Source organism: Lissotriton vulgaris, chromosome 5 (assembly GCF_964263255.1).
Source record: "Lissotriton vulgaris chromosome 5, aLisVul1.2, whole genome shotgun sequence".
NCBI lineage: Eukaryota > Metazoa > Chordata > Amphibia > Caudata > Salamandridae > Lissotriton > Lissotriton vulgaris.
This window is the reverse complement of record NC_141693.1, coordinates 1,064,096,720-1,064,122,427: the sequence shown is the minus strand read 5'-3', so window position 1 is coordinate 1,064,122,427 and position 25,708 is coordinate 1,064,096,720. Positions and strand designations below refer to the sequence as shown.

General features: G+C 42.2%; 1 protein-coding gene across 1 annotated transcript in view; it reads left to right on the top strand.

The window, feature by feature from the left end:
- COL17A1 (collagen type XVII alpha 1 chain) overlaps positions 1-25,708 on the top strand; it is a 189,336-nt gene that overhangs the window by 90,617 nt on the left and 73,011 nt on the right. Inside the window, exons 23-33 of the mRNA XM_086922741.1 lie at positions 1,927-2,031; positions 4,671-4,733; positions 5,048-5,083; positions 7,346-7,399; positions 9,750-9,785; positions 10,003-10,038; positions 12,185-12,247; positions 16,312-16,347; positions 17,618-17,689; positions 20,951-20,977; positions 24,375-24,410. Coding sequence (XP_086778867.1) covers positions 1,927-2,031; positions 4,671-4,733; positions 5,048-5,083; positions 7,346-7,399; positions 9,750-9,785; positions 10,003-10,038; positions 12,185-12,247; positions 16,312-16,347; positions 17,618-17,689; positions 20,951-20,977; positions 24,375-24,410 — 564 coding nt within the window. The remainder of the gene's footprint in view (positions 1-1,926; positions 2,032-4,670; positions 4,734-5,047; positions 5,084-7,345; positions 7,400-9,749; positions 9,786-10,002; positions 10,039-12,184; positions 12,248-16,311; positions 16,348-17,617; positions 17,690-20,950; positions 20,978-24,374; positions 24,411-25,708) is intronic.

Here is a 25,708-nt window from a genome sequence, read left to right as displayed (position 1 = left end):
GCAGATCCTGGAGGATCACCAATGAATTTAGAGTGAAACTATACCCATATTTGGGATATCACTTTGTGTTGTTAGATAAACCCTCACACATCCTGTTGGCGTCACGCTTCATCGTCGGGTCTCATTATGGGCCCTATAAACTGGGATGGGCTTGACTATATACTAGGGAGCACTTTGGACAATTTTTCCTACTGGCGTCTTAGGTTACAAATACCTCGAAACACCAAGGTATCCCTTTTCTTCAGCGTGTTCCCAGTATAATTAAAAAATAGGAACTGAGGGTGCCTCGGGAGGTAATAGTAGGTTCAACATTTAAAGCTCTTGGTATCTCAGACCGAATGGGTAATGTAAAGTTTGTATATTTTTACTTAACACAGTGGCTATATCCAGGTTGATGTTTAATAGATATCCTCAAAATTAAAGTTATTATTTATATGCCCTGTGGTTCTTACATTTTGTTTCTTACTGGACCTTTCGCTTCTACAGGCACAGCATTAAAAACATTCTACGTGTAGAAGCCTAAGTTTCTGAAATCATTCTGAATGTATACGGCCAGGCTTTATATTTCTTGAGAAACAGTGTTATTCATCTTTTTAGGTGTCTGAAATCACACAAAAAAACAGTACTTATGCTAGTACTTACGCCTTCATGATGGCTGCCTCTTACTTCCTATGCAGCCAGTATCGGATGTAAGTGTACCCATTACAGTTATACTGGGGTGTTTATTTTCACCAAGAGATTTTAGCTGCTTAAATCAGGAAGAAATTAGGCAGTATTGGGGCAATTGGACCCGGTATTTGTTGATTTCCTCAGTAATTCTATGGGACCCTCAGCGTCTCACTTGTAATCCACATGATCCATACAAGTGGTGACTCCGCGGCAGGGAGAGTACCGGGGGAGTTAACAAGAAACTCAGAATGAGGGCTTTAGTTGCTTTGCTGAATAAAGTACCAAAAAACATTTAGTTGTTGCCAATTTGACAAGCTTTTTTTCAGGTTCAAGTTTGAAATAACCTTCGAAGGTTGCTGAGAAAGGGGCTGCTACAGGAAAATATTGTCCTTTTTCTAAGTCAAACAGAAAATAAGCGACATCGAGGCGGCCATGCTTCTGGTCTGCCTCTATAATCCCCATCAAGCAGTACTGCTGATGGATAATTGTTTACCATTAGGCATCACCTGAGTCTGACCCTTTTCATCTGGCATTTTAAAATATTGTTCCTTTCACCTCAGATGGGGCATGAGGGGTCGACTAACTTTTGCATAAAGAAATATTTAAATGTCTTCTGAGTGTCTCCAAATGCATTAGTATATTAAGTTCCCCTTGTAATGGGATGTTTTTGCTGTGAACAAGTGGCAATTGATGTCGTGAAAATTGTGTTGAGGATACACATAACAACTCTGTAGAGTAAAGAATGATATGTAACTGGTGAGGACTAGTGAAACACATCTCAGCTTGAATGTTGTACTTTCTTATATTGCCTACCAGATGCCAAGTGTGTGCTGCTTACACTAAACGTATCTTGGTAGTAACGTTTTTGCTTTGTTTGCCGCTGTGATGTTTTCGTTATTAAAGACTGTCCATTTTGGTGCCCCTTCCTTGGTGTTAAATTTAAGCTAAATTGTACAGCAGGTATTATTTGAATGCTAGAATGAGTAACCACACTCTTGTCCTAATATCCCTTCTTTACTTGGACATGCAGTGCAATGCTTAGGGATAACTTTTCCCAGGCTAATTACAGTTTGTGTTAGGAAACCTACTGAGGTGTCATCTTTCATTTCAAGGATATTTTGAATCCAGCAGAGCATAATGAAATCCAAGTCACTGACATCTCATTGTTTGATTTACAGCATTAAACCATTGAGGGATGGATCATGAGGCCTATGATATTGGTATGAGGTACTTAAAATACTGTTTGTTTGCTTTTAGGTGATCCTGGTGTTGAGGGACAAATGGGACAGAGGGGGCGTGAAGGTCCCTCTGGGCCTCGTGGAGAGCCAGGACCTCCAGGATTTGGAGAGAAAGGTGACAAAGGTAAGATATCATGCTTGCTGCTCAGAGTAAGGTGACATTAGTAGGAAGGACTAACCTAAACATTAGATTGAGGCATTCATGGTAATAGGCGCATGCATATCTCCTTTGTTTCCAGAAATTGTGCAAAACTAACACTTTCTTTCCATTTTTATCTTAATTATGTTTGTGTTATACCTAATACTTGCTTCCCATGCTATAAATGCAGGTATAGATGTGTGTGTTTATAATAAAGCACGTTTATTTGATATGATTTGATTTTTATTTGATCGTGAGATTTATATAACGCACGAGTGCCGTAGGGCATCTAGGCGCTGTGCAGAGGAGCCTGCCGGATCTGAGAATGAAGGTGGGAATTAATTGGAAATTAGCCAGGGGGCATATTATCAAGCAGGGCGTTAAAAATTATCGCTGTTTTAGCGGCAGTAAACTGCCACTAAAGTGGCGATAATGGGCTTGATAATATGGCCTTGTTAATTCCAATAGAAACCCATGTTCTGGTGTGAACATGGACTTCTATTGGAATTCTCAAGGGCATATTATCAAGCCCGTTATCGCCGCTTTACCAGCAGTTTTCTACACCTAAAACGGTGATAATTTTAACGCCCTGCTTGATAATAAGGCCCCAGGTTTTTAATGATCTTCTAAAAGAGAGTAACGTTGGGCTATTTTTGATCTCTATCGGAAGCGTTTTCCAAAGTTTCACTGTGCCCAGAACAAAGATTCTTCCTCTCCAGCACGCTTTCCTTTATGTGGGTGTCTGGAGGAGCCTGCACTGAGATGAGCATAGGTTTCTGGGTGGACAATAGCAGGTGAAATGTTGTTTCTGGAATGCGGGTCCGGTTCCATGCAAAGCTTTGTAAACTAGACAGAGATTTAAATTCTGTCCTCTTCTATATAGGGAGCCAGTGAAGTTTTTTTAGGCTTTGGGAAATGGACTGGAATTTAGGAATATCCAGCAGCAGTCTGGCGGCTGCATACTGTGCCCGTTGGAGTTTGAGCATATGCTGTTTCTGGAGGCCAACATATAAAGCGTTTCCTTAGTCAAGTCTAGACATAGCTAGAACCGTAACTAGTGCTTTTACAGTTTCACGGGGAATGAAGGTGCACACTTTCCTGATTTACCTTAATGTTAAAAAGGCCATAGGGGAAACCTTGTTAATCTGATGTTGAAAGGTCAGTCTGTCATCAAAAATGAAGCCCAGATTCCTCACCTTGCCAACGGGGGCCGGAAGAGTTTGCTTCCGTTGAGCTTTCGGCAGTTTGCAGACATCCATTGGTCTACGTGGGACATACATTGGCTAAAGCTTTCAGTGGTTTCCTCAGAATTGTTTGAAATAGATACTACTATTTGAGTATCGTTCACGTAGGAAACCAATGAAAAGCCAAACTGATTTGATTTGATTTGATTTTTCTATTTGTATACCGCGCGATTGCCCAAGGGCGTCTTGGCGCTGAGAATTCCCACTGGTTCATTAAAGATGTATAATTAGAGCTGTCTAGCGAAGAGCCATGTTTTAACTGCCTGATGATGTCTACTAGAGGGGACACATATAGAGCACAATGTAGTGCTCAATGAAGAGCCCTGTGGCACCCCACATGGAAGGGTAAACCGCTCTGAACAGGAGTCGCCAATCTGAACATATTGGAACCTATTGTTCCGATACGATTTGATCAAGTTAAGAGCAGTATTCTTGACTCCTGCCTCTCGGAGCCTTCTGATTAAGATGTCATGTTTCACTGTGCCAAAAGCCGCCGATATATCCAAAAGGATCAAGGCGGCCTTGACACCAGTGTCCAGTATTGCCCGGAGCTCTTCTGTTGCCTTAACCCAGGCAGTCTCCGTACTGTGTCCCTGTCAGAAACCATATTGTGAGGAGGCCAACAGGCCCGCAGAAGAGACAAATGCAGTGAGTTGAGAATTCAGGATGTTTTCCAGTACCTTGGCTAGAAAAGGAGTCCTAGTGATGGGTCTATAGTTACTGGGGACACTGGGATCTAGGTTAGGCTTTTTTAGTAAAGGAAGAAATGAAACCGTTTTCCATGCTTCAGGGAAGAAGCCTGAGCAAATAATTCCATTAAAAAGTAAACTAAGCTGCTTGCTGAAACATTCATGCCTCCTTTGTCAGAATGTACCAATTCACCATAAGATATTATAGTGGTCAAGATGCTTAGGGGCAATACGAATAGTGCTTGCTAAACCTTTTATTGCCAATGGCCAAAAAGAAAGTAATCCAAGACATGAAGAATATAGTTAATAGCAACTACAAGGTATCTGATATTCTTACTTATGTCATGAAAAGCTACTTCTGCGTGAATCATAATATATTAATCAGTCAATCAGTGAAATATATGTTTCACCTGTTTATAACCTCTTCTAACATGAAGATTGGAGAAGAGTTTTGTCTGTTTTGTGCAAGAGTTTTCTGAACTATGAGATTGTATTTCCTGCATAAAAGAGCAATCTTATGAGTGACAATGTGGATACTTGTGCCATATGGCCCTGGCCCTTTCATACAACTTCATTCTGGGGCCTCACTCAAGTGCCCAGACTGAATAATTGTTAACAAAATACTAAGCTCAAAAACAAAAAAGAGTTTTTGTTTAAAAAAGTATTAACTTTCTATTTGTATGCTTGCTAGGTGTTAGCGGAGATCCTGGCCTGCCTGGAGGTGTGGGAATTCCAGGTCCAAGTGGTCCTAAAGGTGAGTAGAATTGTTACAGCTCAATCCTCATGGTTGGATTTCTGACCTTGTAGTCTGGAATCCTTTCTCGTAGTCCTGACTCCAAAACCTGATAGAATCAATAATATGGCATTCTTGTCTAAGTGGAGATGCACTTTATTGCCTCAGTGTAAGCAACCTCTTACGTATATGGAGGAGGATGGCATGTAAAAAGCATGCTGTGAACTAAATGATCTGACAGTGATCAATGTGAACTTATAGCTAGCACAGTGTCACCATCTTGCTATAGATCACTTTTACGGTCGCCTAATGGTCTCCACACATTTTCTTTGCAGGTACCGGGGGAGTTCCAGGCCCACAAGGTCCTCCAGGTATGTAATGATTTTCCATTCTTATGTCCGACTAGCTCACATTTTGATGTATGCTTTTCCCACACGTGCCAAAAGTGGAGGACAGAAGGTGAAATGAAATGAAATTCCTTCAAAAGTTTCTTATATCGGTCACTTTTTAATTTCTTGAACAAAGGTGGATTAATTTGGACGTGTGTCGATTCAATTACATTTCCAATATTCAGTTAAAAGAATCATAACCATAGAAGGTTCATAAAAAGTTTAAACCAGTAACGTAAGGTTAAAATTTCAATACTCAAATTCATGTCACCTATAAAAGATTTAAAAAGTACATAAATACATGTTCCGGTCAGAAATGACCTTAATTTAACAGAGGCATCTAAAAAACTACAAATGGAGGAACAAGCATAAACAGCAGACAGTAACTGCAAATATATCAAAGGTGGTCGAACCTGCTTAAAATACAGAACTTCTTCACAAAGGCACAGTGAATTCATTTGTAGGTGATTTTTTATTAAAACTACAAAACATAATAAAGTGCATGGTGTCTTCAGGGCAAATGCCATTACATCTGCACGAGCCGGGTTGGCTAGTAGAGTGGGGTGGGTTAACAATCTACAACAAACTATGAACCATGTCAAATTTAAAACGTGTCAATAAAAACGACGATAAGCATTTACAGTTCCATATAAAACATTGGTCTATAAAATGGCCTGGGCCCTTACTGTGGGTTTAGCAAGCTCCTTCTCTTCCTTTATGGACTGTCGCCACCAAAAATAATTAATATGAACCCGCAGTAAATTGTCCTTGACAATCTTATCCGGATTATCAAAAAGCTCCCTTCTTATTAATTTGGAAAAACCATCTACTCAACTACCTTAACCATGGTACAGAGTTCCATCTATCCAGGGAAACACAATCTTTCAGTTCCAACCTTTTTAGATTGCATCCTCGTTTGATCCAGGTAGTGAGCCACCTGGTAATGGGACCCAATCCAATGGTGTCATTCATGTAGGGGAGGCCCAATTCATAGTGGATTATATAGGAAGGTATGCACTGAGGGGAGGCATTTCCCACATAGCTCCACACATCTCCTCCATACTTGACTACAGACCTGCATTTAGACTGATATAATTTAAGTATTGTCCCCGAAGGTTTGTTGGCTAATCTTGAAGCAAAACCAAAGATGGCTCCAATCACCCTCATTAAGATGTTCCTCTTATTCATCAGACGGGGAGACCAGGTACAGGTGCTAACATAAATGACCCATAAAAAAGGGAAAGATGGAACCTTATCCAGAACATGGCCATTAGCTACAAACTGCCTCGCTTTTGAGGATTTAGAACCCATTGTCATCACAAATAACTTGCTATCAATAGTAGTTAAGTCTAAATCTTCCTTAAAGCAACACACAGGTCCATTCATGTTTCATATGCCAAAGTGTCTGTGTGGACAGTTTGGCCTGATGGTTAATTCCTGGGGTGTAGTAATCTCACTTAGGTCATTCTATGTTTTTATTGTTAACAGTGATCTTCATCTCTTTGATGTCTAATATTCTTGCACAGAAGTGATATAAAGTAGTTCATATCAATATTTCACGTTCTTGGGAAGGGTTGACTTGATTTGGATTACAAGTTGTATATGTTTTGATCCGGGGGCTTTCCAGTTGATTTGCCTTCCATAATTGTGGTGTCTCAGCAAAGGGCTGGCAGAGTCCAAAATAGATCTGGAGTGTTCTGGAGAAGTCTGGCTTTTGTATTTAGAATATCATGTTTTTGTTGTTCAGCTTGTATGGCAAGAATCATAGAGGAGATCGCATTATGCTAAGATCTGTATGTTGAAGTATTGCAATGTAGTGTGCAAGCATGGCTTGTTCAATGCCTCTGGGTGCAGACGTCCAAGGGGAATCCTCGACAAAGTGTTGGAAAGCACTGGTGTTAACGTACATACCTAGACTCAGCTTTTATGATAGACAGACTAGGTAATATCTCAGGCCTGCCATACCCAGGCACTACTCTCCATCCAAAGTCTACAGCACTTGGACATGGTAAGTGATGGAGAACAAGAAATGTTGTGAATATGCCTGACTTGAGAAGAAAATGAACAGATGTATTAATATTTTTTTTCCAAAACACAAATGAATAGGGTGCATACTCAAAGTGTTAAGATCTAGCACAGTAGCTTTAATACATGTTTTATGATACACAGTCAGATTGGAAATTGCACTCAGTCCCTTGACTGAAAACCTTCAAATTCTAAAACAGAATTGTCTTACCTCAATAGGTTCTCCTGGCCCTCAGGGATTCAGAGGTGAAGCGGGTCTACCAGGTGCCAAAGGTAAGGGAGAGGGTTGCATCTGTTGAAAGAGTTATGTGTAAAAGCTTTAAAAGGAGTAAACGTCGTCCATCAGCCAGTACATGGGAATCATGATGAGATTTAAAAATGTGACTGCATCAGTTCTTTCAGAATCTCACTAGGAGGACTTTGGCGAAGGAAGGTCTTGCTTACCAGTAGGTGTCCAGACTGACAGAAGAAAAAAGTTTGAAGCCCCACTAAGATAGGTTGGTGGATCAATGTGGCCGTTGCATAGAGTTCTGGCCAAACGACCAAAAAAGGTGTGAGAATTCATGCAGATGAATTCAGTTTTTCACTGCTGTGAAGTTGATCCATCCAATACTATTGAGTGGGGAAAAGCAACAGGTAATTTATGGTACGCCGCAAGAGATGCCAGCAAGTGGTATAAAAGCAATAGGTTGCTATTCCCATTAATTCAAAGCCAATGGAAAAAACGAATGCATGCATCAATAAAAAAACAGGAACTAGAGAATCAAGACCTAACCCTGTGATATCAAGAACGCTCCCAAGGCTCGCGAAGCATTAGAAGGAATACAGCTTGGCAGAGAGGCAGAGCTTCTTAAATTCATGTAATTTAGTTGCTGGGATCTCAGGGAGACACTCACTCCCCTTCAGCTTTACAACCCACCTGGTTTTGCCACTGCCGCTGGTTCATAACAGAACAGAAAGCAACAGTGGGGCCCTACTTTCACGGGTAGCCCTTTACAGTGGCATAGCAAGGTCAGGTGGTACCAAATTTTCTTGTCAACCCCGGCTTGACAAAATAGCAAAAATATGTGTTTAAAACATATATTTTTGCCATTTTGTCACCCCCCTCAATGATGAAAGCCGGGGCGGCCCACTCTCACCGCACCCCCCTTCCTACGCCACTGGCCCTTAATAGCCAAATAGAAAGATCTAGATTCTTTCACACTACATTGCAGTGTCTCTGATTTCAAAACTATGTATGCCCCAAGGGTGCTTGCTTACAGAAAGAAATGGGAAGGAACTAGGCGTGCTAGACCAGGAGCGCGTATCCTCTTCTTACATTACGTTCTCACATGATCACCAGCAATGCCTCCTCACTGTTTCAGAAAATTCCCAATATCTTTACAAATCCATGAATTACACCTGCGATCTTTGTATGATTAACTTTTTCTTGGGATTCACAGAATTACAATTGCCTGTCCAATGACGTCACTGTGCATATCCCTACAACCAAACTAACGGATAACGCCCCCTTCAGGTTTACTTTTCAGATGTACTTTAACCTTCCTTTCTTTTACCTCCACATGCAAAACATTGTTGCAGACGTGTGTTCTGTAACTTTTCCCAAACTGGAAACACGTGTATTCCTGCTTTTTTAAGAGTAGACCTACCTGTGCTGCCAGGATGAGTGGGCAAGCAAAATGTTTCTGAACACTCAAAAACGGCTAGTTTCTCAGTGGTGCAAAACTTTTCCGTGTTTACTTTTACCCCATACTCCACTCAAGCCCCCTCTTTCATAAATTAAGCAATTTTGAACATTCAACATACTTGCAGAATTTTCCCAATTAAGTGTGAAACTGTAGTCGGCAAAACCCGCAAATCTCATTCTGTGAAACAGGATTTGACCTTTCTGACAACAGATTCGTCTTTTTTGTGTACATTAAAGTGTACAACACGTTTTGTCAATTGGTGGCGCAATGCAAAGTTTGTGTGTCCCCAATTCTCCATGCACTATGATGCTTAGCATCATACTAAACTTCCTAGGCCTCATTTATGAAAAGTGACGCATCGCTGCGTGAAAACAGTGATGCGTCACTTTTCACTGCGCACTCCTTGCGACACCAATGATGCGTCATATTTAATGTATGACGCATCATGTCGCAAGGACTTACAGATACGTCAGTATTTCTGACGTATCTGTAAGCGCCAAAGTGACGCATTGCTAGAGTGTGTCACAAAAGTGACGCACCGGCGGCGCAAAACTGACGTAAGGCCTCATAAATAAGGGCCTAGATATTCACACCATCTTCATAGTGGCCTTCTACCTGACCCTTCCATTGTGTCATAGGCCATGAGACAGAATTCGGCAATGCATTCGACTGAGCCTCCCAATGACATAACATAACCTCTGTCATTGTGTTGTGCTCCAGAAGTGAGTATCGAACTCCGTGTGGGCATCTTTGATCAAGACCCTTGGCAAGATTGAATTATTATTGCTAAACACATGTACACTTCAAGTTATGCTTTTTTGGCTGTTAGTGCACACAACAAACACGTTTCGTGCATGGCTGCTGCATTTGTGAATGGAGACCGTCCACGGGGAGAGTTCCCCATTAATCCTTGCCTCACAATTGTTCTGTTTCAGGTGAAAAGGGATCCATGGGAGTCGCTGGGCCGAAAGGTGAGAATATTTGTTCTTTTATGCGGTACACGCTGGCGCGCGTGCACATACTTTGACTTAGACATAGCCTTGAGCAAAGGGCACGACCTCTCCATGAAACACAAGAGGCCCTGTCAGAGGCTCTGCCTGTTGCCAGCAGGGCCAACGGTGCAACGTTCATTTTTTGAAACTAAACAGAGAGTGATCTTGTGTTCTTTTGCTTCTGTGTTTGCTGCAGGGGACCAGGGAGAGAAAGGATCTCGTGGCCTCACAGGTTAGTCCTATGCTGTGTGCTTCTGTTTCTCTGATGTGACCGCGCGTGCAGTGGAAGGAGGGAGGAACGGGTTGGGTAGACATTGGAGTGCAGCCGCTCCCATGTTTCGGCTCATCCACCATATGGGCGCTATACACTACGTATACATACATGCACAGCATGCACTGAAGCATTCACCAGCCCACAGGTTATGCACACAAACAATAAACACAACCTTGAGCAAGGGTTTTTGCCACTTCCGGCAAAGAGACCTTTTGCTCTCTGCTTTCCTTGCTTCTGGTGAGTGCTATGGGCGAGCTGGTGGAGCTCAGCTGGTGGTCTGCTCTCGCCTTATGCTGTGGGCGGAGCTGGCGGACCTCAGCTGGTGGCCTGCTCTTGTCTTATGCTGTGGGCAGAGCTGGCAGACCTCAGCTGGTGGCCTGCTCTCGTCTTATGCTGTGGGCGAGCTGGTGGACCTCAGCTGGTGGTCTGCTCTCACTTTGTGCTTGTTGGCAAGCTGGTGGAGCTCAGCTGGTGGTCTGCTCTCGCCTTATGCTGTGGGCAAGCTGGTGAACCTCACCTGGTGGTCTGCTCTCGCCTTATGCTGTGTCGAGCTGGTGGACCTCAGCTGGTGGTCTGCTCTCGCCTTATACTGTGGGCAAGCTGGTGGACCTCAGCTGGTGGTCTGCTCTCGCCTTATGCTGTGTCGAGCTGGTGGACCTCAGCTGGTGGTCTACTCTCGCCTTATACTGTGGGCAAGCTGGTGGACCTCAGCTGGTGGTCTGCTCTCGTTTTATGATGAGGCGAGCTGGTGGACCTCAGCTGGTGGTCTGCTCTCGCCTTATGCTGTGAGCAAGCGGGTGGACCTCAGCTGGTGGTCTTCTCTCGTCTAATGCTGTGGGCAAGCTGGTGGACCTCAGCTGGTGGTCTTCTCTCGCCTAATGCTGTGGGCAAGCTGGTGGACCTCAGCTGGTGGTCTACTCTCGCCATGTGCTTGTTGGCAGGCTGGTGGACCTCAGCTGGTGGTCTGCTCTTACTTGTGCTTCTTGGCAAGCTGGTGGACCTCAGCTGGTGGTCTGCTCTCGTTTTATGATGAGGCGAGCTGGTGGACCTCAGCTGGTGGTCTGCTCTGGCCTTATGCTGTGAGCAAGCGGGTGGAACTCAGCTGGTGGTCTTCTCTCGCCTAATGCTGTGGGCAAGCTGGTGGACCTTAGCTGGTGGTCTACTCTCGCCTTGTGCTTGTTGGCAGGCTGGTGGACCTCAGCTGGTGGTCTGCTCTTACTTGTGCTTCTTGGCAAGCTGGTGGACCTCAGCTGGTGGTCTGATCTCGCCTTATGCTAGTGGCAAGCTGGTGGACCTCAGCTGGTGGTCTTGTCTCACCTTGTGCTGTGGGCAAGCAGGGGGAGCTCAGCTGGTGGTATTGTCTCGCCTTATGCTGTGGGCAAGCTGGTGGACCTCTGCTGGTGGTCTGCTGTCGCCTTGAGCTGTGGGCAAGCTAATGAACCTCAGATGGTGGTCTGCTGCTACCTTGTGCTGTGGGCAAGCAGGGGGAGCTCAGCTGGTGGTCTTGTCTCGCCTTATGCTGTGGGCAAGCTGGTGGAGCTCAGCTGGTGGTCTACTTTCGCCTTGTGCTATGGGCAAAGTGGTGAACCTCTGCTGGTGGTCTGCTCTCACCTTGTGCCGTGGGCGAATTGGTGGACCCCAGCTGGTGGTCTTGTCTCACCTTGTGCTGTGGGCGAGCTGGTGGACCTCAGCTGGTGGTCTTGTCTCACCTTGTGCTGTGGGTGAGCTGGTGGACCTCAGCTGGTGGTCTGCTCGCACCTTGCAACCGAACTTGTTATGCACATGGTAATTACAGTACAGTGTAGATCTTCTCCACTTGAGTCTATTGTCATTTTCCAATACATATTGCACCTGAAAGGGCATGTATAACATTATGAAAGCTTGCATCATCAGCCATTACATACATCTTTGGATTCATGTTGATACTTGGCTACACTGCTCTCACTGTGGACAGGAGTTTCGTTTTCTAGTACCAAAATGGTGGCACTCTTTGATCTGCTGCTTTTGTATATGTGCATATGCGTACATGTGAAGCGCTTTGCAATATAATGTAATTCTTTCTCGTAGTAATGATGTTTGCTCACTGTGCATCCTTGTGTTGCAGGAGAAGCAGGACCGAGGGGCTTACCTGGGCCGCAAGGAGAGACAGGAGCCAAGGGATCTGCAGGTAAGTACCAAAACAACCTGAACACGCAGAAGCTTTTGGACAATCCAGAGCTCCATCAATGAAAGAATGAATTCATTAGTTATTTTTGTCACTTATTAACATGGGCAGTTTAGAGTTTTGTGGTGTTCAATAGATAAGCCATTTAAAGGTGACTGTGGGCAGCACAAAACAATGGTGCGCTAGGGGAAAGGCCGCAATTTGAGACTAAAATAGGAGTAGGAAGGTGATAAAGAGAAGATCGTAGATACTATTTGAATTGAAGGGACAGAAAATAAATGTAAACAAAACACTCACTAGAGTAGTAAAAATTGAGAACAAGCTATAGGTAAGATCCAGTAAGGTGAGAAAATCAACAGAAATCATTCTAGAAAGGCAATTCTGAGATTCATTCTAAAGTCTCAGACTCCAATCACTCTCCAATCTATTGACTGGAAGTGTCATGGCAACTGAAGGGTGGGCATTGTCAAAATATAATATCCCCCTCTCCACAATTCCAGCTATCTAGAGAACATTCTTGATTTGTGTTCATTTTCTAAAACAAAACGCAATATTAGAAGGAGTGGAGGGATTTTGCTGGTAATCCCCAGTGAAGCTTTATATTTTGTTCTGAAATGTCCATGTTTTCTGTAGGAAAGCTTCACCTCAGTGTCAATATCCTTGCAAAAATGGCAAATAATGATCCCTGTCTGCCACCATTCTGAAAAAGGGAGGTTGTTTGCGTGCATGAAAAAAACAGATGGTCCCACACAATATATAGAGACCTTGGTGCAGATTTCCACACTACGTTCAACCCAACTGAGTAGGTTCTACAGCTGACTCGTGTAGATCCAATTTACCTCAACCCAAGAAACTGATAGTTTCCTGTCACATAAAATATTTTTGTGATTTTTACCGGACATTGCCAACTTTCAACATTGGTATTTCCCCCGTACGAATTTATAAATAACATTTTGGCCTGTGCCAAAAGGCAGGGCAGCTGCCTCTGTGGTGGCAACACACATGTCATCTCTGCCACAGAAATCAGATGATCAGGTTACTAGATGAATTTTAACAATTATGCTTTGGACAGTATATTGTGTGAGATATTATACTCAATCACGGTGGCCATATGGCAATTTTTACTATTTTCCCAAGCTTTTTGGTGGATTACTGTGCCCATGCTGATAAATAATTTGTAACAGAAATTCAGTGAAGAGCACACCTCTACGTGAGACTCTCGTAAAGTGAGCGCCATCAGAAACTACTTTGAACATACTGATCTACTACTCAGAGGGAAGGATCAAGCACTCTCTTTTGAGGAGTGACTGGGTTTCCAGAAAGCCATGTCATATAAAATGCAAAGTCCATCATCTAGAAATTATGGTGCTGAGGCAAAAACAGGATGGTCTAATGTACATTCAGTGATCATATACCACTGTGGCATGCAGATCATATGATCCCAATGCAGGCAAGGAAATGATGGATCTCATAAAGGAACTAATGTGGAAGGTGGAGACGGATTACACATGGAAATGCTACATTACAGGGGAGGACGGGTGGCACCGAAGTTGCCGACTGCCTGCCACAGAGTTGTGTTTTCCCCAAAATTACTTTAATCAATTTACTGCTTTTCCTGATTCCCCTCATTCTTTGGACAGTCTTTCATGAAAAAAATAGTGAGTGAGTATTTCAAGGGCCAGCAGTTCGTTAAGCAGGAACAGAAAGAAACATATCCATTCCTATTTGTGGATCATGCCCAATTATTCAAAATCCAGGATCTGCCATGACCTGTGGTCACTGCTGGAACAGCGCATCAGCGCATGCCAACAGGATCCCGAGAGAGCTGCACTGAAATCCTCTTGACATCAGAATATTCTTTGATGCTTCACCCACTAAGCCCCATGCCATGGATTTGTGATGTTTTTGTGAGCCAAATGTACAAAAACAAAACAAACCCCAATCTGTACCTCACTGCCCATCCTGCATAGGCTTCATGCATCTCACCATTGTTCCTTTTGGTGCGCAAAAATATCACAAAGACTCACACATAATAACCAAAAGTGGACTGGAAAAGTTTACTGACTCCTAAAATGGCATAAATACATTAAGCAAATCATCTTTGTGCTCACACACTTTGTACATCTAGCCCTTTGGTGGTATTAGTACCATTCTATAATAAGAAACAGACATACTACTGCTGTTCCCCTCTATGCCATCTAGGAAAGGAAACTATTACTATAAACTCAACTGTACACTCAAATAACCCTTTTGTATATTATTTTTCCCAAAGGTATTATTACCTTACACTTTTCTGATTCAGTGAATCCGTGTGCCAATACATTCCTAAGAATGATTGACAATGAGTCAGTTTCATTCTCCTCTGTGGATGTCTTTTGATCCTACTACACAAGACAGAGCTATTGGTAAACACATTTGTTGCATGCACGTGATATGTGCTTTTGCAGATCCAACGCCTTCACCTTCAAGGATTTGTGCTTCCTGTCTGATTTGTGCTTCCTGTCTGCTCCATCCTCTAAGTCAAACAAGTATACCTCTGTAACTTTGGCATTGGTAACTTCAGATGTGGGGAAATACCGCCCCATTTCCCACCCCACTTTAATATTGACCTTGGTATCTTGATGTCTAGATGGCCCACCTTTCCTGTCATGTCTCTGAAACCATCCCCTAAATCCCAGGTGCCGGGCCCACCTGTAAATCAGAAATTACCTGTCATACGGATACCAGAGTTTGACTGAGAGGGACGTGTGTGAATGTAAACAACCATCAGAAATGTCATTAAAACTAAGCTCTGTTGCAACTTTAGACAATGTTTGGCAAGGCTTAAAGAGCTAGGATTAAGCAGGCAGAAAAGACGCCCTGCTGTGATGGCACCTAGGGACAGTCACACTTAGAGCACGGTAGAAGCAGCAAGAACTCCCTGAAGGACTCGAGCATATTTCGAATTATTAACATCTTTATTAGATTGAACTTGCTTTAAAGCATAGTACAAATATCACAAAGAATAAAACAGAATAACGAAAAAATCTAATAAATTTAAAGACAATATGGTCAGTGTAGCATAACTCTCACTGCAGTAATACATTATATATTAACAAATATTCAATAAATCAATTTCCTTTCAGTGTTCGAAAATATCCCATAGTACCCACTCACTTAGAAATGCATTGTTTATTGTATTGATCAGTGCAAAACGTCTCAATATCTCCTGGTCAGGTTCACCCATCCACATCTGCTCTGGGCTATACCTAATTTCAATACGATTTGTTCCGATGTCCGATCCTGTTCAGTTCTTGGTCCCACTCTCTGCAACAGACTTCATTTGGTTTGTGATGCGCGTCAGATAATTCTCATTTTTAGGAGAAAAAAAAACGACATAGAAATAAAAAAAAAATGTATGTAGTCACTTACCAATTAGGACAGGAAATAAATTTTGACTTCAGAGTCCTCTATATAATCAATCTATCTATCTATCTATCTATCTATCTATCTATCTATCTATCTATCTATCTATCTATCTGTCTGTCTGTCTGTCTGTCTGTCTGTCTGTCTGTCTGTCTGTCTGTCTGTCTATCTATCTATCTATCTATCTATCTATCTATCTATCTATCTATCTGTCTGTCTGTCTGTCTGTCTGTCTATCTATCTATCTATCTATCTATCTATCTATCTATCTATCTATCTATCTATCTATCTATCTATCTATCTATCTATCTATCTATCCAGTGTGCCTTACTCAAGTTTCTCATTTCTCTTAGAACAGACCGTATCTGCACCTCATGCTTCTGACAGACATTTTGCCCAGGGATGCTCTCCTGGTTGCTTACCCCGGCAGGGAGCGTCTTTGCTAACAGTCACCACTCTTTCTTCCATGTTCTCCACATTAATTATGCATTTGTAGTCTTTACTGAAGGTATCTCAGTGGAGTGGAATAAGACGAAGGTGCTTGCATGTCTGTTTTTTTTACACCAAGTACAAGTGTAGGACGTTTTACTCCAGAAGGACAAACAACTGGGAAAATAGGGATGTTCTTGCAACATATTCTGATGAGATATGTTTTTCAACAGGTCCTCCAGGCCCAGACGGACATCCAGGACCAAGAGGTGAGAAAGAGCCATTAAAAATCCAATAAATAATGTGCAAAGTTTTAAAATTAGAAGGCCAAAGGGTCAAGTGAACATGCAGAGGATTTAAGAAGGGACGTACACCAGAGATTGGGTTATAGTCCCAGTTTTAGGTACTAGGAGAACATGCTGTCAAGGTTTAGATTAGAGGATTTTCTTTTAAAAACAGAAAATGAGTTGCCTACATGATATTTAAACGTTTATCAAACTTCGCCTTCTTAGGATAGGTGAATGATATTCTTATAAATTGTATACCGGGTATAAGGGTTAATACAATTTTTGTTGGGGAAAATCCTCTTTAGAGTCACAGAAAATTAATGCTACTGCTCTTCAGGAAGTGTATTTTTTATGAACTGGAAATTTTGTACAATGTAGAACCATGCAGTAAACAAAGATCGTACAGGCAGCAAATGGGGGAGAAAGTGGACAGTTTGAAAAAGCACCAATGGGAGTGGTCCATGCTAAACCTTGATTAGTGGACCAAAAGGGAGCCCCATGAAAACCAGCTCAATTCACAAAAATCACTTTTCAGGGTTATAAAGTGGAAAATAATAATGGAAAGTGAAATCCTGCAAAGCAAATCTCACAGTCAAAGTCTAGTCCTATGTGAAGGACTGGAACTACGTATTTTATATCCAAGAGCAACCGCTAAATACTCAGAACTGGGTATTTTCTGGACTTCTGCATGACTTTGAACTCCACTAGGTTTGCGGAGTCATAAACCACCAGAAGCTCTTGGTGAGTATCACTGGAAGAGCTTTGTATTGAAGTTGGTCTGTCTTATTTGGGACAACAGGCACATTTGGACAACTTTGCTTTAAAGAATCAGTATTAATGCTAGTCTTGTAGAGCCACCAAACCGCAAAATTCAATTAGGTTTTCAGAATGATCAACAAATATACCAATATTCTTCACGGAAAGTCGTTAGTGAGTTAATATTCTGAACATATTCACCCTTGATATCTTGGAACCTGCCTTGATTTGCTCTTTTAGTGGCTCTTACATTACACAGTAGTTGGGGGTGCTAGTGTGAACGTTGGCTGAAAAGGGGTATAACATGCCCAAAGGTCAAGTGTTTTGGTAGTTTGCAATGTAGGCGCTGTACTGAGACATCTTAGCCATAGGACATATTTTAGCACAGGAGGGCATGTAAGTATAGACCTATGCATGGGCCAATGAGTCAAACTGTGTCAACTATAATATAAGGATTCGTGAGTGATTACTGAGCAACCATTGCTTTTTTTTTCAGGTGAGCCTGGACTTCTCGGATTACCTGGACCACGGGGCCCACCCGGACCAGCAGGGGATACAGGGGCCACAGGTAAGGAGCTTACAACGTGTCCTACATGCCTGAAAATCCTTCTAATGTTGTTTCAGATCCTTCGATGAGCTAATTACATTGCTTTTGTTGTATGGATTGACCCTCATGTTCCACATAATTGTATACGTTTGCATTATCCTTCATTACTCATGCTTTTCATTATTAATGACATTTTAATAATTTGAAAAAAGATTATGCATAAGGTTTGTTTTCATTGTGAGTAAATACACATTATTCATTTTGGGAGGGGGACTGTAAAGTCAGTCAAAAATGTGAGTTATTTGGATGGCAGATTTTTCATTTCCGCAATACACAAAAACTGCGGATTTATGGCTAGATGCAAGCTCATTATAGAGTTAGCCTTTTATATTTTGTCTCCTCCCTATGGCAGACATAATGAAGCAGACCAAAAAATAAATCATAGCATCTGTGTTAATCTTAGGTAAAAGGGTATGTGGGGATTTTGCAGCAGCAAATCTGGAGAATATTGCTCATCTATTTTTATTGAAGTTAGGAACTTATTAAATTGGAGAAAATAAAGAAATGGAATTCCTCACTTTGCCCAAAAAAACAAGGGAGTCTCCTTTCTAAAAAGGCAGGTGTGGTACGTATACCATTCTTAGCTCTTGACATAAACAGCCTCATACATGCTCTTGAAAAGTGGTACTCTTGAATATCGAGGACAAGAATATCGTGACACACTATTATTGTGGAGAAAATACCAAGGGCCAAAAAACCGAAAATTATGTGCACCAAGGGACGTATAGACTTACTATTCTTAACTCCACATCTATGTACCTTGGCAGTATATTTCTATATTGTCAAGGTACATAGATGAGGAGATGGGATAGAAAATCTATACATACTTACCTTTTGATATTTTGTCCCCCAAAATGTTGCATACTATGTTAGTGTCCCGCGATATGCTGGATTTGATGTTCAGGAACCACACCCTATAGGACACATTGACTACAAAACTGAAAAGGAAGGTAGGTGCTCCTCATCACTGCAAGTCTAGGGAAGGACCCGGACTGCGTCCCCTTATCTCCTTCACTTATTGAACGTTCCTCCCAAAAATATTGGTGTTTATGCATATTTCTATGTTATATGTGGTGCCAGCATTGAAAACCAGATCCCTGTCTCGGGAGTAATTTCTGATTACTTGATGGGTGAAGTGCACTAAATTTCAGAGGAGATTTACAACAAATTCCTCACTAAGACTGCAGACAGGATTCCCTGTGAGGACACTGGCATCAATCAGATAATAATCAGATAATACCAAAAAGCAAATGGCTGCCAGTGAGCACGTACAGCACGTAAAGGATAGAACTGTTTTTGGTTCTCCTCATTATGGATTGCAGTGCCTAATTTGCTTTGTTAGTGTATTTATTCTTGTATATCTCGTCTTTCTGTATAATGCTAGTGCAGCTGTGAGCTTTCTCAAGGAAAGTGTTGCTGGGAGCGGGTAAAATGGGAATCAGAGTACAGATGTACCAGAAATATGTCTTCTTTGGAGACTCCAGACTCGAGTTTGTAATGTCAGCTGAGGTGTAGCTTGAAAGATTGCCAGAAAGGTGTCTCTGGGGAGGTTCAGAATTGTACATAGATGTCCTCTGAATTCAGAGGTGCATAAGCCATGTCCAGAAGGAGGGTCCTTCAGCATGGTGTATTCTTCCATCAACATCTTTGTATCTCGCTGGATGTGTGGAGTTTTGGGCAACTGTCTTGACAGTCAGAGCTTTCACTGTAAAATACACCCTCATTGAATAGGAGAGACATCATAGCGAGGCTCCCAAGAAAGGCAGAAAAGGGAGAAAGAAAAAGGAAAATAAAGATAAGAAACAATGAATAAGAGAGAAAGTGGGAATAAAAAGAAACCCGCAAGAGTGGGATAAAAGATTCAGGAAGCGTAGGGAAGTGGAAGAAAGACTCACGAAGTGGAATGAAGAGTGGGAATCCTTGGTGTTTGTCAATCTCGCCATTTGTCCGTTCCACCAGCGGGCTACAAAGATATTTGTTTGCCCTCTACTCTTATAATTTTCTTTACAAGTTAGGCTCTTCAAGCTGTAGCAGCTCAGCTATGCTGCCTACTGTGAGAGAAGAGGGAAGTGTGTAGCTGAAGGCCCACCTGATCCCAGGGCCCAAGGTTGAATGCTGAAGTAGGCAATTTGGAATATCTCAGCATTTCTCTGCAGATTTAAGCAGAGAAGTTGCTACTACGGCACTGACGTTTAAATATTTAAGAAATGTCGGTGCACCCTGGTTTGGAATGTGGTGCAAAGAACCCCAATTCCCCAGGCAAGTTGTAGTGAGTTGGTAGAAGGCATAGAGGTAGCCATAGTTCTCCAACATTCTTCAGCTGCATTACCCTAAATAACAGAGGCCTCATTATGAGCGCTCTGGTGGTCCTCCTTATAGGTCCACCCCCGGAGTCACCGATACTGGGGTACAGGTAAACCTGTGGTTGTTTATGACTCGAACCCTGTGGCTCCACTAAGAAATGGGAAACTAACAAGGTAATTTGTAAAACCCACACCTATACTTCTCCTAATGCTTTATTTTTCCAGGGTCTCACATAGAGATTTCAGCTGCTTTCTTCCTCTGGGCGCAAGAAAACAGATTTCACAGGTCTCCACATTACATCGGGGCAAAACATTGCTGTTATTGCCCCATCAAAATGAAAAGGGAGCTCGTAATGAGGCTCTGTGCGAGTCACTTGTTCCGCTATATTGAAAATTTGTACTGAATTCAGCCTGGAGATTTGCAAAATTTACAAACTCTAGTTGAAGAGCATTTCAGTAGCCCCAAACTAGAGTTTTGTAGTAGACCCTTCGGCCCAACCTGCAAAATTCAAACCTAGGGGTCAAAGGTTCACCTGAGATTTTACATACAATACAGAGAGCCAGATATGGATGAGCGAGATTTGAGTAATGCCAACTTTCTAGGAAGCCACAAACCACCAGTTTGTAGTCTCACCCAATCAGAGGTACCTTGTGGTGTAGGTTAATGCTTTTTCATTTGTGGATGTCACTCGGACAGGTTCGGTGGTGTTTGTAGTTTAGTCCCAAAGCCTCATTCTGCAATTGGCATGCTGCTTGTTTTGTGTACTACAGATTGTAGGCAACAACATCTGTCACATCTGGTGCCACCATATACTAGCAGGTACTGAGATAGGATTTTAGTGGCACTTTTACTTCCTAACTGTAATCTCTTTTCAGTGCCACGTTTTCTAAGTCTTTCCTATTTCCATTCATCACACAGGTCTGCCAGGACCCCAGGGACCCCCAGGTAAGCTGTGCAGCAGTTCTTTGTGAAACGTTCTTTGATCTGGTACAACAATCTCAGGTGTCTCTCGCTGATGTGTGATAAGATCTCTGTAAAATGTGTTGCAAGTAAGAAGAACCGACATTCCAATGTACGTAAGAGTCCGCTCTGACACAGAAGCTGAAATACCCAGACACAGTTCTGCAAACAGACACCGGGCAAAGGCATACGTACATACAGAGACAAACCACTAGAAGTGCACATGGATTTTAAAAAAAATACCAGGCACACAGACTGTACGATCCGGAAAAAGTGGGTCGGATCGAGGTGCGGAGTATAAATCTCCACCTCCAACTCTTGCATCTTTTTTTATGGGGAGATCCTTACACATGTATGTTTACTACTTAGGGCCCGATTACGATGCAGGTTGAAACGGCTTCGACCGTCGGTCGGATCCCTTGAGACCAGATCGTAATCAGCTGGTCGGATTCCTTTCTGACTAACCCATTTTCATGTGGTCGGTCAGAAAGGAATCCGAATCAGATTTCCGAATGGCTTCTGACGGGCTCGGAGAGCCTGTCCACCATTTGGAAAGCCTTCAGTAATCCCTCGGCCGGCTTTTTTCAACCAAGGGATTACAATGGCTTATTCCCACAGCCTTTCTGACAAGAAAGGCTTTGGGAATCTGTCTTTGGGGGCCCTCAGCAGCGCCGCCATGGGTGCAAGGCCGCCTAATTGTGGACTATGGGGCACCAGTGGTGCCCCACTGTTGATCCCCTCACCCGGTGGCAGTCCCCTTAAGATGTCTGCCACGGGGTGCAGGGATGAACTGCACCTCTGCACTTTACAATGAGAGCATGCATTCCTAACGGAATGCATGTTCCCATTGTAAAGTATAGGATTGCGACCGAACAGGGTTCGTCGCATCCTACTTGCTGGTCTGGAACTGGAGACAGGAGGTCATTCGGTTCCAGTTCCCAAACGATGTCGGGTGGACTTTGGTCTATCCGACATGGTAATCAGCCCCTTAATAGTAGATGTGGAAGAGATTAGGGGGAGTGGTTGGAAAAAGGAGAATACTCACAACCTAATGGTAGGGATTTAAGAAGGGGTAAGGAGGAGTTTAGGGATGGCTAACAGACATTCGTGCACAAAAGAGTAAGTCTGTTGCTATTCACAAACTACAGTTCTAGAGTTACTACAGCCAAAAAGGGCACAAAACTGTAGTAAATGTACTCCAGCTCCGACTTGGAATACGTCCAGCAGCACACATGGGCTACCCCTGGCTCTACAACACCCTTCCATAAGGTAACAAAATAATGGAGACAGAGACTTAAAATAGAACCCACTATGAAATAATATAAAATACAATAATTTATTTGGACTTTTTAAATATAAATATCAATTTAATTGAATGTTAAAAATGATACATAAATAAAGCAATACATATTATTATGTGATAAAGGTAAAATCATTAAGAATAAATGTAATTTGTTTATAAAAATGAATACATTTTAATTATTTTATACATAGGACATAAGTGACTATAAATATATCAACATTATATTTTAAGTGTGATTTTAAAAAAAAGATATTTAAAAAATATATGTTGACATTACTTAATATAGTCAAATTAATTAAATATGTAATTCAAAATTAAGGTATTAGTCATGTAGCATTTTCAATTAAATTAAATAAATGTATAAACATAATTTATGGTAATATTAAGAATAACAATATTTTCACGAATTGTTTTAAGTTTGATAAAAACTTTTTAATTTTTCTTATAATTTACCATGGGAAGATCTTATTTTCTATGGGAAGGTGTTGCAGTAGAAGTAATTGACCATGTGTGGTGCTAGACTTACTATTGGGTCCTTTTTGTCTGTAGCAACTTTACACTTCTAAATGTTTCTCCACTTCTTGTTTCAGGGGGTGAAGACAGTCTACACTTTTGCCCTCATAATGAGTTTGTCGGAATAGGGAGAGGTATTTGCCACACTTGGTAAAAACCATTACCCCAGGGAAAGGTATTTATTACATGTGTGAAATACCTCCTATTCCAAATTTTGAGAAGGAAAACGAGGCATAACATGTGGAGTCCGGTTTTAACACACCAAATTATGCATGCTTTTAAATTTTTTCTGGCCTTTTCCCCCAATAAAAACCTGCCGAAATTTGCCAGGTGAGAACAGCAAGTGTGTGATAATTATCACACAACTCATAATTCCACACCCTATGTAAACACGTATTTAACAGGGATCAGATTTATCTCTGAACATTTAACGAGGACCAGTATAGTAAATTTGCACTTTAATTTGATGAAAAGATAGAAACAGTGCATTTGCAAGTGTGAGAGTAAATGTGTAGATTTACTCACTCGTAAATTTTCCTAGTTGACTAGGCATCAAGGCTTCCAAAAACTATTTAGAGTTATTTGAAGGTCATTTAAAGGTCAAATGGAAAACAACGTTAGAACTTCACTAGAAAGTGTTTCTGCCAAAGAGCTAAGAGATCAATGTAAATGTAAATGTATTTGAGCTTATGTAGCGCACAGCTACCCGCAGTGGGTTTCCCAGCGCTTGCTTAGGGAACCCGTCCTGGTATTCCCCTGTGAGATAACCCCAGCAGGGTATCCACAAGGTGAAAGCCAGGCATCCCGCCGCGAGGGGCCGTTGTGGAGATTAAGCAAGCTATTGCCCAGAGTCGCAGAGTGTGAACCCGTGAGTCGAGAAGGCACCGGAGCGTGAATTATCGAGTCCGTGGAATTTTTAGCGCAAGACCCGCCGAGGCGGGGAATTGAACCCTGGTCCAGGGCCGATCTCAGCTTCCGCGTCTGCCGCCACTCAAACCCCTGAGCCACACTTCTCCATTAGTCAATCATTAGTCCTCATTCGTATCACTGGGTTAAGTTTCTGTCAGGGCAATTGGCACAAGTAAAAGCTTTCTGAGGGAGGCAAATAAGTATTGAAAAGGCCAGAGAGCTTCATAGATGAAAAAAGGCTACAAGAGTTTAATGTGATGTTAGTGTTCAGCTCAGAAGACTGAGAGGGGCATGGCAGCACTGCATACATATTTAATATGGGTTGACCAAGAAAGGAATTATGTTCATGAAGCCATATATAAAGACGATGTAATTGTTTAAAAGTAGACAGTGAAATAATTCAGTCTAATTACTAAGAAAAAACATTCTAATCTTCTGAGCAGTTACTGTTGGTAAAGCCTCAGAGCAGGGCAATTCAAGGGCCTCAGGTATCCCTTGAAATGGTAAAGTAAGTTTAAAGTACATTAGTAAAATACCTGCCACTGCACCAGGGCATTGGGTTAGGCATGGCAATCTTCTCTCTGTGGAATATCACGAATTTTAAACCAATGAAAATTTTAAACATGCAAAAAAAATGTTTGTTTCTAATTGAAACAGGACCCGCAGGCAATCCTGGACGCCCTGGAAATAAAGGTGAGCTGCTATGCCTCATATAAAATATACATTAGACAGTTTTTATTTAACAGTTTTAATATGTTGATGTATATTTTTCACATACCCGATGCACCTATATTAATAATGTGGTGAGTAAACACAGAAGAGGAAACATGTCCACCGTGTACAGTTGAAACGCTTCATTACAGTGCAACAGATTGCAAACAATACCGCATACTGAGTGCCATCCAACATAGGCCATTACTCTGTAAGTGAGGGTGCGGTACTCTTTGAATTATGTGGTTAATGCTCTTAACCTAGCTCAAGCTGCTCTGTATTAAATTCAGAATCCCATCCAAGGAATGACATCCTTGGAAGAAGTCAGAAGAGATAGTCATCTGTATGTGGCTGACCAGAGGGACCTCTCCACCACACTGAGAATAGCTTAGATAGCAATGGGCAGGTCACAACAATCAGCAGAGTGTAGCAGATAATGATGATCTTAAATGTGTTCTTCATCATCAGCTTCATGTTTAGTTGCTGACAAGTATCCTGTCACTATCTGCTCCCACTACCCCCCCAGATAACTAACCGAAGCATCAACAACTACACTAGCAAAAATGTGTGGGAAACAGTCATCTTCTGGTAGCCCGTTGACGCTGAGGTTGTGTCAATACAAGATAAGGTGATCTGAGGGCATGTTAGATAACAGACTCGCTGCCGGGCTTGTGCTGGTGTGCCCCTTATTGGGTAAGCCCCACACTGCCCAGAGTCGTGCAACCTAGAACATTTAAAAATGCTCTCGCTAGGGTATGCGCAATATGTCAGAGCTAGCGAGAAGAGAGTACTGCATACTACAGAAGGGGCTTGCAAGTGTTGGGCCTCCATTCTGTGATACAATGTGACCTGAGAAAGTAAAAGAGGATTCAAATGCCCTGATTGCCTTGGGAGAACCTCTGTAACATGGCCCTTTTCTCTGAATAATTCCCAAAGGTTGTACTAGCTATGCCAAACTTCAAATGTATTTTTAAAAATATGGTACAATAAAAGTGTCGCCTGCTAGGGCTCTAGACATGAGGCAAGATTCTCCCTTCTCAATCATCAGGGCTCGCTCATGATGCTGAGGTGGTGCACTGGAGTTGCTGATGTGAGATGGAAGATCTTCCCCTCACAATATAAAGAAATCTGTTCAGAATATTCCTGCACTTCATCCCTCTCTTGTGCTGAGATACCATTAATGCTATCTGTGAAGCATGCAAGAGGATAGGAAGGTAGTAAAGACAGAAATCAAATACACCTGATGAAGGACACACATCCGTTTCTATGGCCAGCTCGCT